The sequence below is a fragment of the Dama dama genome, chromosome 25, assembly GCF_033118175.1.
Source record: "Dama dama isolate Ldn47 chromosome 25, ASM3311817v1, whole genome shotgun sequence".
In the NCBI taxonomy this organism is placed as follows: Eukaryota; Metazoa; Chordata; class Mammalia; order Artiodactyla; family Cervidae; genus Dama; species Dama dama.
Genome location: NC_083705.1, coordinates 46,923,571 through 46,942,807, shown reverse-complemented (window position 1 = coordinate 46,942,807; position 19,237 = coordinate 46,923,571). Strand labels below are relative to the sequence as shown.

At 43.0% G+C, this 19,237-nt stretch overlaps 1 protein-coding gene across 1 annotated transcript in view; it reads right to left on the bottom strand.

The window, feature by feature from the left end:
• SLC45A2 (solute carrier family 45 member 2) overlaps positions 1-19,237 on the bottom strand; it is a 36,292-nt gene that overhangs the window by 15,625 nt on the left and 1,430 nt on the right. Inside the window, exon 2 of the mRNA XM_061129263.1 lies at positions 18,138-18,314. Within this exon, the coding sequence (XP_060985246.1) occupies positions 18,138-18,314 (177 nt within the window). The remainder of the gene's footprint in view (positions 1-18,137; positions 18,315-19,237) is intronic.

Sequence of the window (19,237 nt, the reverse complement as noted above, 5' to 3'; positions counted from 1 at the left end):
GAAAACAAAAGCTAAAGGTACTTGGTACCAGTTGATAGCCACAGAAAAAATACAAATTTAAATATGAATTTTAAAAAAATTATTTATTTATTTGGCTGTGCTAGATCTTAGTTTCAGCACCTGGGATCTTCAATCTTCACTGTGGCATGCAGGTTCTTTAATTGCAACACTTGAATTCTTAGATCTGGTATGTGGGATCTAGTTCCTTCATCCAGGTCCCCTGCATTGGGAGGATGGCATCTTAGCCACTGGACCACCAGGTAAATCGCTAAATATGAATTTTTAAAAATCTTGTTATCCTGTCCCAGGATCCTGACCTGAAGTCTTTCTGGTGCTCAGCTTACCTGCTTACACTTAAAGACAGTGTGATCTGAGGGACATTGAGAAAGGATTTCTCAAAAATGATCCTGCCCTTACAGCCTAACATCTGAAATTCTGCCATTAGTGATTCATTCGTTTGGGTTCCTGTTTTTAAAAACAAGTGCTCCTGGTACAGACAAGCTATTGCAGGTCTCAGTACTGAAGTAGTAAGTGCTCCTCAGACGGTCTCCCTGGCCGTTGGCACCAGCGACATCTGAGAGTGCTGGGCTGCAATGGGCATAACATGAGGCAGGGGGATGTCCAGGGAGGTAAGCAGATGGATGCCAAATACATCTACCTACAATGCAAGTATAGGGCTGATCCTCCTGCAAATACCTTTAAACATCAACCTTCCATCCTGTCTTACCAAAGAGAAATATCTATCTACCTAGTCAGATCAGCTTTGTGTTTGTTTTTCTTTTTCTTGTGTTAGTGAAGTCTCCATTTTATCTCCCAGGTAAAGACAACATCCTGGGACTTGCCTGGTGGTCCAGTGCCTAAGAGTCCACTCTCCCAGTGTAGGGCGCCTGGGTCCAATCCCTGGTCAGGTATCTAGAACCCACATGCCACAACTAAGAGTTTGCATGTTGCAGCTAAAAGATCCCACATGCTGCAAAGAAGACTGAAGATCCTTCAAGCTGCAACTAAAATCTGGTGCAGCCAAATAAATAAATAATTTTTATTTAAATCTAAAAAAGACAATATTCTCACAAATCAGGTAATTAAGGAATAAAACAGAGCTTAAGGAATTCTCTCTCAAACCCTAAACATTTAAACTTACCTAAACCCTGATCCCAGGAACACAAATCTGAATGCCAGGTAATTTGAATCCTAATTTATCCAGAATGCTGGAAGAATGGATGATTCTAGTCACCTCACATTCTGTCTAATTGCAATTTACCATAGAGAGTATTTACAGATGAACAAATTTCAAGCACAAATTTCAAGAACAAATTTCAATGCCCTGAGTGACAAAGCATTTTAAGGCAGAATTATGGGGAATAGTGGCCAATGGGTTGCAATGAAAAAAAATATATATATATATGTTCTCTGCTAGCAAGGACTATGTAGTCTAGTTATCGGTGAGGTGCGTGTATTTAAACAGATAAATGATACATAGAGTGACCCGTCTGGATGGTAGGTGCCCTGGTAGGCTCCAGGAAGAAAGGGAAGCCCTGGAGGTGGTCACATTGTTGCTGGTTCAGAGGGCAGTCCTGGGACACGTGATGCCATGGATTGCCATTAGACAACGATGCTCTTTATTCAATCATGGAGATGCCAAGGACATCAGAGGCCATGTGCTGAGCCAAGCAGTCAACCAAACAGAATGTACTAAAAGCCTAGCTCTATTGGAGGGTCTGTCTAGACCAGGGTTTCTCCGTCTCAGCACAACTGACATTTTGAGGCTGGATACGTCTTTGCTGGAGGCTGTTCTGTGCATTGTAGGATGTTTTACAACATGTCTGGCCGCCTCCATGAGATGCCAGTACAACCTCTCCACTAGTCAACAGCCACGAATGTCTCCTGATGCTGTCTAATATCCCCCAGGGGGACAAATGGGCTCCAACTGAGAACCCTGTGCAAAACTTACACATTCTTTTCTCAAAACCACCATTTGTGACTAGATCAACGGTTGTGATACTGCCATTAAGTTCTCCTATTATGTATGCCTCTTTTCTTCAAATTCATTCTTCCACTGAGCAGACGAAATTCAGAGCAGAAGACCCCTGCCCATTTGAAAGAACTGATGTGTGAAGTAAACCTTCCACTATGCAAACAGAATGTTGGTTTTATTTTATGAATATAAATATATGGATATAATCATAATGATGGATTATATTAGATATTGACTTGAACACTTGACTGCTACAATTGGAGGGTTTCCTAGTCTAGTTTTATGTCTACCGATGTCATGTACTTCAATAAATATTTGAATACTAAACTTATGTAGAAAACCTCTACTAGCTTCTGGGGATATAAACATAAATAAGACATAGTACCCCCATCCTTTCCTCCCCAGAAGATAGTTTCAAGGAGAAGAAGCAGATAAACAAACAGCTACTTAAAAAATTAAAAACTGTAACAAATAATGTTAAAACTGTGAGCTAGATATTAAAACATAATAGAGGAGTTTTGAAGAGTTTATTGTTACTAATTATTATAGAATTCTTAATTAGCAATGAAGATCCTAAGAGTTCACTAAATCAAGGAATCCAAAGATTTTAGAGGTAGAAGGATGTCTGCAACTGGTCTAGCTGAATTAGACAAGAGAACTGCAGGCTATAGTGGGTGACAGGAGACCACATAGAAGGAAGGATTTATAATTATGCTGATTTCCATTCCTACCTGTGTGTTTTCTAACCATGTAACCTTGGGCACTTCTCTGCAAATGGGTGTAGTGATGCCTCCTTATATGGGTCTTGTGAGAGTTAATATGACAATACATATAAAGCACCAGCACAGATAGCAGCAGAAGGAAGGAAGCAGGAAGTGGTGTCCCTCAGCCCTGTCTGACTCTTTGCGACCCTGTGGACTTGTAGCTCACCAGGCTCCTCTGTCCATGGGATTCTCCAGACAAGAATACTGGAGTGGGTAGCCATGTCCTCCTCCAGGGGATCTTCCTGTCGCAGGGATTGAACCCAGGTCTCCCACATTGCACATCGATTCTTTACCATTTGAGCCACCAGGGAACCAGGTTTCAAATGGAGTGTGCTACTGACTTCCTACAGAAACCCTAATCCCAAAGCCTTGCCCAGAGGCAGGAGAAGCTGACAGCTGCCTGGAGCTGGCTGAAAGGACTTAGTCATTCTAGGTCCAGAGACTAGAATCGGGGGATCACTCTGAGGACTAAGACTTGGGCTTACCACTGCCCTAGTGTGGCCTGTGGCAAGTGTTGTGGAAAAAATAAGTATCTCAAATCTGGAAAGAGCAAAAACTATTTAAAAGGGCCTTATTTCTTAAAAATCTTTTTATAAAGCAGGACTTCTTAAACGTTAATGCACACATGAATCACACGATGCCTTGTCACAATACAGGTTGTCTTAGTCTGTTCCAGCTGCTATAACAAATATACCATAAACTTCATGACTTATAAATACCAGACACTTATTTCTCACAGTTCTGGAGGCTGGGGAGTCCAAGATCAAGGCGCCAGCAGATGTGGTCTGATGAGGACCCACTTCCTCATTGACAGCCATCTTCTCAGTGTAACCTCACTTGGCAGAAGTGGCAAGGGAACTGGCTTGGGCCACTTTTCTAAGGGCACTAACTCTGTTCATAAGCCTTCATGACCTAATCACCTTCTAAAGGCTCCATCTTCTAACAGCATCACATTCAGTTTAGTTCAGTTCAGTCACTCAGTTGTGTCCGACTCTTTGTGACCCCATTAACCGCAGCATGCTAGGCCTCCCTGTCCATCACCAACTCCCGGAGTTTACTCAAACTCATGTCCATCTAGTCGGTGATGCCATGCCACCATCTCATCCTCTGTCGTCCCCTTCTCCTCCCGCCCTCAATCTTTCCCAGCATCAGGGTCTTTTCAAATGAGTTAGCTCTTCGCATCAGGTGGCCAAAGTAATGGAGTTTCAGCTTCAACATTAGTCCTTCCAATGAACACCCAGGACTGATCTCCTTTAGGACGGACTGGTTGGATCTCCTTGCAGTCCAAGGGACTCTCAAGAGTCTTCTCTAACACCACAGTTTAAAAGCATCAATTTTTCTGCACTCAGTTTTCTTTATAGTCCAACTCTCACATTCACACATGACCACTGGAAAAACCATAGCCTTGACGAGATGGACCTTTGTTGGCAAAGTAATGTCTTTGCTTTTTAATGTGCTGTCTAGGTTGGTCATAACTTTCCTTCCAAGGATTAAGCATCTTTTAATTTCATGGCTGCAATCACCATCTGCAGTGATTTTGGACCCCCAGAAAATAAAGTCAGCCACTGTTTCCACTGTTTCCCCATCTATTTACCATGAAGTGATGGGATCGGAAGCCATGATCTTAGTTTTCTGAATGTTGAGATTTAAGCCAACTTTTTCACTCTCCTCTTTCACTTTCATCAAGAGGCTCTTTAGTTCTTCTTCACTCTCTGCCGTAAGGGTGGTGTCATCTGCATATCTGAGATTATTGATATTTCTCCCAGCAATCTTGATTCCAGCTTGTGCTTCATCCAGTCCAGCGTTTCTCATGATGTACTCTGCATATAAGTTAAATAAGCAGTGACAATATACTTGACATACTCCTTTTCCTATTTGGAACCAGTCTGATGTTCCATGTCCAGTTCTAACTGTTGCTTCCTGACCTGCATACAGGTTTCTCAAGAGGCCAGTCAGGTGGTCTGGTATTCCCATCTCTTTCAGAATTTTCCACAGTTTCTTGTGATCCACATAGTCAAAGGCTTTGGCATAGTCAATAAAGCAGAAATAGATGTTTTTCTGGAACTCTCTTGCTTTTTCAATGATCCAGTGGATGTTGGCAATTTGTTTTTGTTTTTTTTTCATTTATTTTTATTAGTTGGGGGCTAATTACTTCACAACATTGCAGTGGGTTTTGTCATACATTGACATGAATCAGCCATGGAGTTACATATATTCCCCATCCTGATCCCCCCTCCCACCTCCCTCTCCACCTGATTCCTCTGGGTCTTCCCAGTGCACCAGGCCCGAGCACTTGTCTCATGCATCCCACCTGGGCTGGTGATCTGCTTCACTATAGATAATATACATGCTGTTCTCTCAAAACATCCCACCCTCGCCTTCTCCCACAGAGTCCAAAAGTCTGTTCTGTACATCTGTGTCTCTTTTTCTGTTTTGCATATAGGGTTATCATTACCATCTTTCTAAATTCCATATATATGTGTTAGTATGCTGTAATGTTCTTTATCTTTCTGGCTTACTTCACTCTGTATAATAGGCTCCAGTTTCATCCATCTCATTAGAACTGATTCAAATGAATTCTTTTTAATGGCTGAGTAATATTCCATAGTGTATATGTACCACAGCTTCCTTATCCATTCATCTGCTGATGGGCATCTAGGTTGCTTCCATGTCCTGGCTATTATAAACAGTGCTGTGATGAACACTGGCGTACACGTGTCTCTTTCAGATCTGGTTTCCTCTGTGTGTATGCCCAACAGTGGGATTGCTGGGTCATATGGCAGTTCTATTTCCAGTTTTTTAAGGAATCTCCACACTGTTCTCCATAGTGGCTGTACTAGTTTGCATTCCCACCAACAGTGTAAGAGGGTTCCCTTTTCTCCACACCCTCTCCAGCATTTATTGCTTGTAGACTTTTGGATAGCAGCCATTCTTACTGGCGTGTAATGGTACCTCATTGTGGTTTTGATTTGCATTTCTCTGATAATGAGTGATGTTGAGCATCTTTTCATGTGTTTGTTAGCCATCTGTATATCTTCTTTGGAGAAATGTCTGTTTAGTTCTTTGGCCCATTTTTTGATTGGGTCATTTATATTTCTGGAATTGAGCTTCAGGAGTTGCTTATATATTTTTGAGATTAATCCTTTGTCTGTTGCTTCGTTTGCTATTATTTTCTCCCAATCTGAGGGCTGTCTTTTCACCTTGCTTATAGTTTCCTTTGTTGTGCAAAAGCTTTTAAGTTTCATTAGATCCCATTTGTTTATTTTTGCTTTTATTTCTAATATTTGGGGAGGTGGGTCATAGAGGATCCTGCTGTGATTCATGTCGGAGAGTGTTTTGCCTATGTTCTCCTCTAGGAGTTTTATAGTTTCTGGTCTTACATTTAGATCTTTAATCCATTTTGAGTTTATTTTTGTGTATGGTGTTAGAAGGTGTTCTAGTTTCATTCTTTTACAAGTGGTTGACCAGTTTTCCCAGCACCACTTGTTAAAGAGGTTGTCTTTTTTCCATTGTATATCCTTGCCTCCTTTGTCGAAGATAAGGTGTCCATAGGTTCGTGGATTTATCTCTGGGCTTTCTATTCTGTTCCATTGATCTATATTTCTGTCTTTGTGCCAGTACCATACTGTCTTGATGACTGTGGCTTTGTAGTAGAGTCTGAAGTCAGGCAGGTTGATTCCTCCAGTTCCATTCTTCTTTCTCAAGATTACTTTGGCTATTCGAGGTTTTTTGTATTTCCATACAAATTGTGAAATTATTTGTTCTAGTTCTGTGAAAAATACCGTTGGTAGCTTGATAGGGATTGCATTGAATCTATAGACTGCTTTGGGTAGAATAGCCATTTTGACAATATTGATTCTTCCAATCCATGAACACGGTATGTTTCTCCATCTGTTTGTGTCCTCTTTGATTATTTTCATCAGTGTTTTATAGTTTTCTATGTATAGGTCTTTTGTTGGATGTTGGCAATTTGATCTCTGGTTCTTCTGCCTGTTCTAAAACCAGTTTGAATATCTGGAAGTTCACAGTTCATGAATTGCTGAAGCCTGGCTTGGAGAATTTTGAGCATTACTTTCCTAGCATGTGAGATGAGTGCAACTGTGTGGTCGTTTGAGCATTGTTTGGGATTGCTTTTCTTTGAGAATAGAATGAAAGCTGACCTTTTCCAGTCCTGTGGCCACTGCTGAGTTTTCCAAATTTGCTGGCCTATTGAGTGCAGCACTTTCACAGCATCATCTTTTAGGATTTGAAATAGCTCAACTGGAATTCCATCACTTCCACTAGCTTTGTTCATAGTGATGCTTCCTAAGGCCCACTTGACTTCACATTCCAGGATGTCTGGCTCTAGGTGAGTGATCAAACCATCATGATTATCTGGGTCGTGAAGATCTTTTTTGTATAGCTCTTCTGTGTATTCTTGCCACCTCTTCTTGATATCTTCTGCTTCTGTTAGGTCCCTACCATTTCTGTCCTTTATTGAGCCCATGTTTGCATGAAATGTTCCCTTGGTATCTCTAATTTTCTAGAGAAGAGATCTCTAGTCTTTCCCATTCTATTGTTTTCCTCTATTTCTTTGCACTGATCACTGAGGAAGCCTTTCTTATCTTTCCTTGATATTCTTTGGAACTCTGCATTCAAATGGATATATCTTTCCTTTTCTCCTTTGCTTTTCACTTCTCTTCTTCTCACAGCTATTTGTAAGGCCTCCTCAGGCAGCCATTTTGCTTTTTTGCATTTCTTTTTCTTGGGGATGTTCTTGATTCCTGTCTCCTGTACAATGTCACGAACCTCCATCCATAGTTCATCAGACACTCTGTGTTCAACAGCATCACATTAGGCATGAGGTTTTCAACATATGGATTCAGAGGGGGACACAAACATTCAATCTATAGCATGTGAAGTGAAGTGAAGTCGCTCAGTCGTGTCTGACTCTTTGCGACCCCATGGACTGTAGCCTAACCAGGCTCCTCCATCCATGGGATTTTCCAGGCAAGAATACTGGTGTGGGTTGCCATTTCCTTCTCCAGGAGATCCTCCAAACCAAGGGATTGAACCCAGGTCTCCTGCATTATAGGCAGATGCTTTACCGTCTGAGCCACCAGGGAAGTCTATAGCATAAGTTCTGATTTTAAAGATGGCAATAGAACCCAAGGCTCTGCATTCCTTTCGAGCTCCCCAGTGACAACCCACCCCTGTTAGTCCAAATATCACTTTTTGAGCACTCAGGAGATAGAGCAGCTTCTAAGCAACCTGCACCACCCTCATCTGATATTCTTGGGAACGAGACTTTGTTGTCATTGACCAACAAGCCACAACTGACAAAGTGCAATGATGTACAATCTTGTAAAACTAAGGATAATTTGCAGACATTAATAAGGTTTGTAACCATATTTTCATAGCCTGGTAGGACTATTACAGAGGAGCTACAGTTATATTACCTTGTAGTATGTTAATCAGATTTGTATCTAATCTAGCTTTTTTTTTTCTTTTGCTAAACACACACACACACACACACACACACACACAATTTATCCTGAAAGAACTTGGGGAAACTGTTCTTTGTCTTCCCAATCAGTTCCTCCACTAATCAATTAAATAAATCATGCTACAAGTGATTAAAAAAATTTTTTTTAATTTCCAATTCTCTCTTCTCTCAGGGAAGGGGAAAAAACAAAACAAGCAAAACTAATTCATTTGTCTTGGTGCTACTGTGGGACACAGCTAAAAGTTGTAACAGTATGCCTTGATGAATAGTGGGGCCATGCTGAATGCTGAATGCTAAGGTGCTTTAGTAGTATTCAACTCTTTGCAACATTATGGTCTATAGCCCACAAGCCTCCTTATCCATGGGATTCTCCAGGCAAGAATACTGAAGTGGGATGCCATTTCTACTAGGCAGTATCTTAAAACTCTGGATGGAAACATTTAACTTTTATCTATTCACAACTTCAGATCTGATGAGGCCAGCAGAGGGCTGTAGGAATTTACTGAATGCTTTGCTTTTAACATCCTCCACTTAAACTAAGGATTTTATCTTCGAAATAGTCTCCTAAACAAAGCCTAGTCATCAAAGTGGCAACAAAGGCTAACATCAACTCCCACATTTACAACAAGATTGCATTTATTACTACTGCCAGTATCAGCCTTCCTGGGGCTCTTGGAGTCAGTCCCAGGCTACTGGCCAGATAAGCTGGAGCATCTCAAGGGCATCTGCCACCACATTAGATAACCAGCCTCTGCAAAGAAGGCTCCAGCTGGCTCTTATCGGAGCCTGACAGAGCCAGGTTGTGATGTCAAAATCACACCAGAATGAATGGCTCAGCAGACAGATAGTATATTTCATAACTAATGATACGGTTTAAACAACGGTTCCTCCTGGAAGAAGTCCAAATATACAGAAATATGTATTATTTCTTTCTTTAGTCTACAACTATAATAAGTAAATGGGGAAGGCAATGGCAACCCACTCCAGTACTCTTGCCTGGAAAATCCCATGGATGGAGGAGCCTGGTGGGCTGCAGTCCATGGAGTTGTGAAGAGTCGGACACGACTGAGCGATTTCACTTTTACTTTTCACTTTCATGCATTAGAGAAGGAAATGGCAACCCACTCCTGTGTTCTTGTCTGGAGAATCCCAGGGACAGAGGAGCCTGGTAGGCTGCAGTCTATGGGGTCGCGAAGAGTGGGCCACGACTGAAGCGACTTAGCAGCAGCAGCATAATAAGTAAAGGGCTTCCCTGGTGGCTCAGACGGTAAACAATCTGCCTGCAATGCGGGAGGCCCAGGTTCAATCCCTGGTCAGGAAGATCCATGGAGAAGGGAATGGCAACCCATTCCAGTATTCTTGCCTAGAGAATTCCACAGACAGAGAAGTCTGGCAGGTTACAATCCACAGTGTCACAGAGAGTCGGACATGACTGGGTGACTAATACAACATGTAATAGGTAAAATGGAAAACTGGGAGAGTTTCAGGACCAAGGAACCTAAAGAGAGTCTGTCTGAGTCAAACTCTGTATCTACCATGGGCCTGTAATTGATTCCCTGCTTCAGGCATGTGACTAAACAACCTCAACTGCAATGGAGAATGAGCTCAAGAGGAGAGAGTTATCGGTGTGCTGCCAGCTTCAGTACCTCAGCAAGGGGACAGATAAAAGATCCTGCATTCCTGGGAGGTTCATGGAAGAGTCCCTCTGCTTCTTTTCTGTGTTGAGAAAATAGCAATGAAAGTGTCAGATTAGTTCCTATCTACACCAAACACACACACACACAAAATCCCAGAGAGTTAACATAAGTACCAACTACTAGGAGTGTGTATGTGTGTGCGTGTGTGAGAGAGAGATATTTTTTAATCAGTAGAAATGGATGGAACACCTACTCTCACCAAGAACTGTGCTGGGCCCTGCAGACATTGCAATGAACCAGGCAGACGTAACTTTCCTTCTAGAGACTGAGCATATAAGACCTGACATTTCTTGAGATTTGCAAGGCAACTCATCTCTCCAAGAGATGTGAGAAAATATACTTAAAGTGCTGACCACGGCTTCCGTCCACCCACATCTGCCCTGGTATTTCCCGGGGCCCTTCCTTCATGTTCAAACTGAGCCAGGCTCATTGCTTTTGGGGAAGGACATGAAAGTGGAAAGCAGAGAAATAAGAACATGCCTCCTTGCTTCTGAGTTTCAGAAGCCCTTAGGCTCCAAAGGCACTGATGGTAGATGTGTTGCTGGCCAAAATCTTGGCTCTCTCTGCCCACCAGAGCTGAATAAAAAATAGGGAGAATGAGTATGGAGGAAATAGGAAGGTGGCTTTAATTCTCAGCTGGCAGAGAGGGGAAGACAATAGGCTCATGACTCAAGCACAGTGCCCCCTCTCCATGGGAGTCTAGGGGCTTATATAAGACAACGGCTTGCATTCAGGAGTCAATGATGAGGAATAACAGTGTTAGGATCTTGATTTCTTCCTCTTGCATTGTTTCAAAGATAGTCATAGGCTGGTGTCAGTAACCTAGTAATTGAGTCTGGCAGTTTGGTGGCTCTGATATGTAACTACAAAGGGAAGGGTGTTGTAAGGGTAAAAACCAGATGCAGGATGTATTTAGCGAAAGTCAAAGGTAAAATTGGTGTGAAATGTAGCTCCTGCAGAGTTAGGGGGCAGAAAAGCAAACTTAAATTATAGACATGCAGAGTTAGGGACAGTTAGGAATGTTCAGGCCTGCTCACTGTTCTCTTTTCTCTTCTTCACTGGACTTCCCTGGTGGCTCAGATGGTAAAGCATCTGCCTACAATGTGAGAGACCCGGGTTCAATTCCTGGGTCGGGAAGATCCCCTGAAGAAGGAAATAGCAACCCACTCCAGTACTCTTAGCTGAAAAATCCCATGGATGGAGGAGCCTGGTAGGCTATAGTCCATGGGGTCACAAAGAGTCGGACACGACTGAGCAAGTTCACTTTCTCAGGAAAGGAAAAGAGAAAAACTCATTCCTCTATTCTCCTTTTTACTGCAAAAGAATTAAAAAAAAAAAAATGTGATTTAAGAACAAGGCTTCCCAGGGTAGACAGAGCATTCATGAAGGGTGAACTGGTGTGTCCCTAAAGCTGTAGTGGTTCTGCTTCTTGATCCTCAGACCTAGCTGGGATGGGAGGATGGAGGGGGTGGTGGGGAGCAAAACCTCCCAGACCGCTTGGGGAACCCAAGAGCAGAACGGATCAACACTTTTTTTCCTAGGAAGACCCCAGGGGGATATTCAGACTTCAAGGGAGCAAGGGCTCTGCGGTGGGTGAGACAGATAAGACCATGTGTCAGGCTCTGTTCTAGGTGCTTGACGTTTCCGATTCACTCAATCCTCACAACAACCCTTTGAGGAAGTTACTACTGCTGCATCTTACTATTAGCAGTAGTTAACGTTCCAGAAAGTTTCCACAAGCCCTGAATTGGTAAGTTGGTGAATAGTAAACTCCTGCTCTGAGGGTTAAGTTCCTGTGAGCCTCAAGTCTTCGTTTTCATCAGTGGAACAACACAGAACCTTGTTTTACATGTGTTTCTGTTTAAAGATATCTCATGGAATAGCCCGTGGCCAACAGCACTGTAACTCACACCGGAACAACACTTAGGACACATATTTTCTCCAGAAGTCACATCACAACATTCTTGCACTTATGAACCCAAAGCAGTGCTTTCAGCACCACATTTGGAGCCACTTTAAATACTGAAATCACCAAGAAAAAAAATATATAAAAAAGAAAAAAATGGCACTAAACATATCACAAAAAGGACATCTGTTTACAGTGTAAGAATCAAAACAAGAAGGCAGAGTGTCACCTTGCTCAACCACAGCTGGGAGAAAGCACACTGGGTGACTCACATTGGTTTTCTTTTCTCCTCCACTCTGCAGATGCTTGCAAATGATGGAGAATGAGCTACAAGTATTGATTTTGGTGGTACCAGTAAGTTTTAGTAAGCAGATGACTTCACAAATATGGAATCCCTGAATAACAAGGCTCAACTGAATTTCTACCTCTCTTTTAGAGACAAGAAAACCAGAGCATGGAGTGTTTGCAGCTCACAGAGCCCACCTCACATCTGCAGGCCTGGGAAGAGCAGGATGCCATGCGGGCGGTGGGGAGCTGAGAATCCTGGGGGTTCTGAAGGGGCCCTGTGGACAAGGATGAGTGAGAATGCGACTGTGACCAGTTCAGCCTCACAGCTGAGAAACCGCAGGACCAAGGACAGCCCAGTAAATGCCAGTGAGAACACATGACGAGGAAACCCAGATCCTTGCTGCCTGAAACTTTTGCACTCTAAGCTTCCAGTTTTTAGACGCAAGACTCAGGGAAAGGTGTAGGAGAGTATTCCAAAGGGACTGACACTAAGTTTTCACCACCCTGGGCCAATGGGGCTCAACACAGACACAATTAACTTACATCTGGGTTGGGGTGGTGGTTTAGTCGCTAAGTTGTGTCCGACTCTTTGCAAGCCCATGAACTGATGCCTGCCAGGCTCCTCTGTCCATGGCATTCTCCAGGCAAGAATACTGGAGTGGGTTGCCATTTCCTTCTCCAGGGGATCTTCCCAACCCAGGGATCAAACCTGGGTCTCCTGCATTGCAGGAAGATTCTTTACCAACTGAGCTATTAGGGAAGCCCTTGGGTTGAGGATTCACATGCATTGCAGACATAAAGACTGATTCAATATCTTCTACTAGCTGTTTTCCCAGGTGGCGCTAGTGGTAAAGAACATGCCTGACGAAGCTGGAGTCGAAAGAGACCCAGGTTCCATCTGTGGGTTGGGAAGATGCCCTGGAGAAGTGCATGGCAACCCTCTCCAGTATTCTTGCCTGGAAAACCCTAGGGACAGAGGAGCCTGGTGGGCTATGGTCCATAGGGCCGAAAAGAGTTGGACATGACAGAAGCGACTTAGCACACAAATCCAGCTGTGTGACCTTGAGTTAGTCACTTACCTCTCAGCAACACAGCTTCCTCACAGGTAAAACGAGGATGTTAAAATAGAATATTTGTCTCATCAATATTTCTTCAGCATATTTCCAGAACTATTCTAAGCACTAGTGATTTTGGAACAAACAGGAAATACTCCTGTCTTCAGATAGCTTATATGTTGGCTCTAGAGGCAGACAATAAACAACAAACAAATGAATAAATAATATATTATCAAGTAATCATGAATTGCTGAGGAGGGGCTATGTGACCAGAGATTATAACAAAGAGAGGATGCAAGCCAAGCCAGCCAGTTGGTATCTGGGGAAAGAGATTTCTGGTAGACAATTCCCTCGTGGCTCAGATGGTAAAGAATTAACCTGCAATGCAGGAGACCCAGGTTCCATCCCTGGGTTATGAAGATCCCCTGGAGAAGGGAATGGCAACCCATTCCAGTATTCTTGCCTAGAGAATACCATGGACAGAGGAGCCTGGCAGGCTACAGTCCATGAGGTTGCAAAGAGTCAGACACAGATGAGTGACTAAGCATGTACACAAGTATTGAGTAAGTGAAAAAATGTCCTCAGGGGCTCCCATCTCTAACCTGCCTTTGAGATTCTTTGAGAGGTAGGTGTTGAATGGGGATAAGAAATGGCAATTTGTAGACCTTATGTTTCACCCTAAGTTATTCATGTCACCCTCAAAGCTGAAATTCCTGTACCCTGGTTTCTGCTCTGGCCACATCCTTTCCTGCCTGTGTGAGGAGACATGAAAGTTCACTGGGGGCAGAAACTTCAAAGGAAACTCAGCTGATGAAAGAAATCCACTCATGCAGCAATGAGTCCTGAAGGAGAAGTTAAAATCGACTCTACTGTGAAACACAGCCTTTTCCCACTTGTATACATTTGGTCAAAGGGACCCATATCTAAACTTTATTTTTAGGACTCTTTTTTTAGCTCTTAATTATTTCTATTCTGAGTATTTGTTTCACTAGCATTTTTTACGCAAACTTTGAAGTATTAAAGAAACAGAAAAGTCAAAAGAAGCTAAGCCTAACACGTTACCCACTCTTCTTCCAAAGATGCACATGGGGCAAGTTCCTTATCAAGTCATTATACACAAACACAACTTTTGCAAGCCTGGTGGGAATGGAGAATATATAGTAAATCTATACATTTGGTGCTGAATCCTATTAAAGGGTTCCTTGCTCAGGAACCATTGCTTGGGACCATTTGCCAGAATGGTGGTGGTGGTTGGTGATCCAGTTTGCTAAGTTGCGTCCAATTCTTGCAACCCCATGGACTGTAGCCTGCCAGGCTCTTCTGTCCATGTGATTCTCCAGGCAAGAACGCTGGAGTGGGTTGCCATTTCCCTCTCCAGGGGCTCTTCCCAACCCAGGGATCAAACCCAGGTCTCTGGCATTGCAGGTAGAGTCTTTACCGACTGAGCTACGAGCGAAATCCCAAAATATTGCCAGGATGTTAATAACTAACATGGTGGACAGATTCACAGCCCTGTGAAGAAACAAAAGTTCAGAAATAGTAGGGACTGGGCGGGAGGAGGAGCCAGGATTTGAACTGGGACAACCTTTACTGACCATCAGCCCTCATCCAGTCTCCTTGGGTGGAACAGAGACCACTGTTCAGGAGAGCAAGGCCTCGGGTTAATTTATTAATAGCAACAGATGCTCACTTACAAGCATTCTGACTCAAGGGAGGAATCTCCTTTCTTTTGGTGAGTGATGGTTCCACAGCCCCAGGTGCACCCAGAGGTGAAGGCATGAGGTGAAGGGATGAGGCTGTGCTGTGCTTAGTCACTCAGTCGTGTCTGACTGTTTGCGACCCCATGGGCTGTAGCCAGCCAGGCTCCTCTGTCCATGGGGATTCTCTAGGCAAGAATACTGGAGTGGGTTGCCTTGCTCTCTGCCAGGGGATCTTCCCAACACAGGGATCGAACCCAGGTGTTCCCCATTGCAGGCGGATTCTTTACTGTATAAGCTACCAGGGAAGCCCAAGAATACTGGAGTGGGCAGCCTCTGCCTTCTCCAGGGGATCTTCCTGATCCAGGAAGTGAACCAGTCTATTGTACTGCAGGCGAATTCTTTACCAACTGAGCTACCAGGGAATCCAGAAGGGATGAGATGGATCCACTAAACCCAGCATGGCTATCACATATGCCAGGGGTGGAGGGCAGGTAGAGTTACCTTTAAACATAGAGACAGAAGTTGGAGGTTTAAAATTCCCAGAAGCCAATAGAGACTTTTCTTTAAAAAAAAAAAAAAAAAATTCAGAAACATGCTGGAGAACATTTTGGCAGTGAACCCTTTGACACTTATTTGAAAAACATTTGGAATTGTTGGGCCTAGATTTAAATATAACACTTTCCCCTTTGGGCCTCCTCCCTCCCCTGGAGTGTGCAACATGCATCTGCATTATATTAATATATTAATCAGACTGCTGCCATAGAAGTCACAGGAATACTTTCTTGACAGCAGCAACTTTCTCCTGGCACTAGCAAGGGAACTCCTTAACAGATAACAGTCCCTTCTCCATCCTGTAAGCTGTCATGATGACCCACTACTCGCCTTGTATGTGCAGACCTGGACCATGTAAATGACTGTCAGTACGTCATTAGATGTATAACACTTTGTCTCATATAGAACTGTGCTTTGACCTCTGATGGGAGGAATAGTTCTGAGAGCTCTCTGAGAGACTGTTTCCCAATTTATAGTCTTTGAATAAAATTGAATAAATTGAATAAAATTGAATAAAATTCAATTGAATTGAATAAAATTCTCTATTTCTTTCTTAAATTGGCAATTGATTAATTAATCAATTTTTTGTAAACAGGAGCCACTGCAGGTCATTGAACATGAAAGTGTCCTGATCAGAGGTATCTTTTAGGAATATGACCCTGGAAGCTGTGTGTTAGCACAATTGGAATAGGAAAAAATTAGAGACTGGAAAATCAGTTAAAGGATAAGTACAAAAGCTCAGACAAGATACAGTGAAAGCCTGAAATGAGGTCACATGAAAATTATACATGAATTATATGCTGGCTGAAACCACAATACACTAGTATCAAAAGAAAACCTCAAGACATTTTATCAAACTCAACAGAAATACTGCCATGTGTTAACCCTGGAAAAGTTCCCCAAATACAGAGCTCTTTTAATATTAGAGGCAGCAAAGCAAAGGTTGTTAGGCCAAGACTAACACTGATATAAACTGGGAAGGAGTGACCATGTTGCCCAAAGTACTTAGAGCAACAAAACTCTCAACGTGTCAGGTTCAAAAGCCAAAAAGCCTCCCACAATATCATAATTAATTTCAGCAGATTATGATATAGCAGTAGGAACTGTGGGATTTAAGTTAGGAGAATGCAGCTTGAATCTCTATTCTGGGACCTTCCAGCTGGTAAACAAAGTGTTCCAGGGGTCCCAGACAGATGGGCTGGACTCCTGCTCCTCCAGGCCCCTCTCTGCCGGGCAGCCCCATTCTTATCAGTGTTTACCATTCAAATATTTGCACAAACAACAAATTGTTGACTGAATGGCTTCTGTGGCCAGGCCTGCTTTTGGCTGTGGGGATATAATCTGAACAAAATTCAAGATTCTGCTTCTCATGGGACATATCTGACCATGAGAGGAGACAGAGTACATCAAAACATAAAATAAAAATACCTTGGTTGGGCCTTGGAGAAAATCAAATAGAGTCCCCACATCTAGACCTAACAATGCTCCCAAGGACAGGATCATGCTGTTGTCTTGTGGATGACACCCCAATCCTAGAACAATCCCAACTGGAAGGACAGCAAGGAGATCAAACTAGTCAGTCCTAAAGGAAATCAATCCTGAATATTCATTGGAAGAACTGATGCCAATACTTTGGCCATCTGATGTGAAGAGCAGTCTCACTGGAAAAGATCCAGATGCTGGGAAAGACTGAGGGCAGGGGGAGAAGGCGGTGACAGAGGATGAGACGGTTGGATGGCATCACTGACTCAGTGGACATAAGTTTCAACAAGCTCTAGAAAATAGTGAAAGACAGGGAAGCCTGTCATGCTCCAGTTCACGGGGTCGCAAAGGGTCGGACATGACTGAATGACTGAACAACAACAAATGGAGCTCTAGAAATGCATGTTGAACATTAGTGGCATTGCTCTACATGAAGGGCCTAACAGCTATCAAAGAAGGCCAGCAATGGCCCCAAGAAGTGTCCTCCTGGCATGGCATTTTCCAAAACAGGAGGTTGAGGATTTGCTAACTCTTTATATAACTAAGAAATCTCTGGGATTTTCCTGGTGGCCCAGTGGCTAAGACTTTGAGCTTCCAATCCTGGAGGCCTGGGATTCAATCTGGTCAGGAAACTAGATCCCACACGCTGCAACTAAAGGTCGTGCTTGTTGCAACTTAAGACCCAGTGCAGCCAAATAAATAAATAATTTTTTTTTTTTTAAGAAATCTCTAAGACTTGGGGCTTTTTATTTGCTTGGTTTGTTCCTATTTCTGTTTTTAAATGTGGTTCATGTGATTCTTGGGACATTTGCCACAGAATCATCTGAGAAAGTCATTAAAAACACAAATTTCTGGGCCCCACCCCAAACCTGCTGAATTAAAATAACTGGAAGAGGGGCCCAAGAAGCTGCAAACTCCTAAGTAGTGTTGATGCTACACATTACTGACTAAAAAACAAAACTAAATATGAAGTCTACAAGGCCTTTTTTCATTTCATTTGTAAATGTCTCCACACACGGCTCTGCAGAGAGCTCTCCTACAAACTTCCTTTGCAAAAACTCCACAGCTTGGTCACAAGAGGAGTGCCCTGGAAGACAGAGCCCACATGATGGGAGTGATGCATCAACAGATCTATTCATTCAAAAAATCTGAGCGCTGAGACACTGAATGGCTTCAGTGGAAGGGCTTCCCTGCCCGGGGACCTGAAGGATAGACTTTCTGGATATTTCCTACCTGTGAAGAGCGCATGGTAGTGGAGGCCCCTCTCCTTATCTCGATGAGTGCAGACATCAAACAAGTAGGCTTTGATGGGCCCATCAATGAAGTCAGCAGCAAAATCAAAGAGAACCACACCTATCATGGTGATACTTATGGCCCAGATCGGCTTCCTCCTTGAGTCAGCAATCAAAGCTAAAAGAGAAACAACCATTGGTCTCCTAAATCCTGGTTTAGAACGATCCACATTTTTATTTCCACCCGAACTTCCTGTCTTCATATTACCTCCCTATACTTTCGTTGTGTTTGCTCTTCCAGATAAAAAATAGCTTCTTTATTTTTTCCAAGTTTTAAAAATCATGCAGTGAATGTCCAGAAAAGACAGTTCTCTGGAGACAGAAAGTAGATTGAGCAGTTATCTAGGACTGTGGGGGAGAAGGAAATGGGGAGTGACTGTTAATGGCTACCAGGTGTCTGTTGGGGGGGAGATGAAACTGTTGTGTAATTAGATAGCTGTGGTGGTTATACAACTTTGAGAATATACTGAAAAGCACTGAGCTGTTCACTTTTAGATGGTGACTTTTATGGTATGTGAATCATCCCTCTTTTAAATAAAGTGGTTTAAAAAATTATATGTGCTGACTGTAAACCACGCCAACCATATAGGAAAGCTGGGGAAATACTTCAAGATCCCAGGTCCAAGAGATGGTCATCCTTCAGACATCCCTTTATGCACAAAAATAGAGAAAGGTGTGCATCTGTGCCCTTATGCAGTGCTTCTCAGACTTTAGCTCCTTAACCATTACCGGGATGACTTGTTAAAACAGATTGTTGGGCCTCACCTACCATGAGTCTTCTATGATTCCTCAACAGGTGGAAGGTAGGGCCTGGGAATTTTCACCTCTCTCAGCCTCCAGTGAGGCTGATGCCACAGACTGGAGGGCTTTGCTTGGAGGAGCACTGATTAATGGGACCAGGTTGTAAGTCAGCATCTTTAACCAACTCTCTTCGTATCTTTGCCTTTCAGTGGATGAAGAGCAACATCACAATTTTAACACCTAAATGATATTCATCCTATGACCATACCACTGTTCATTCACCTCTCATAACTATTTCTC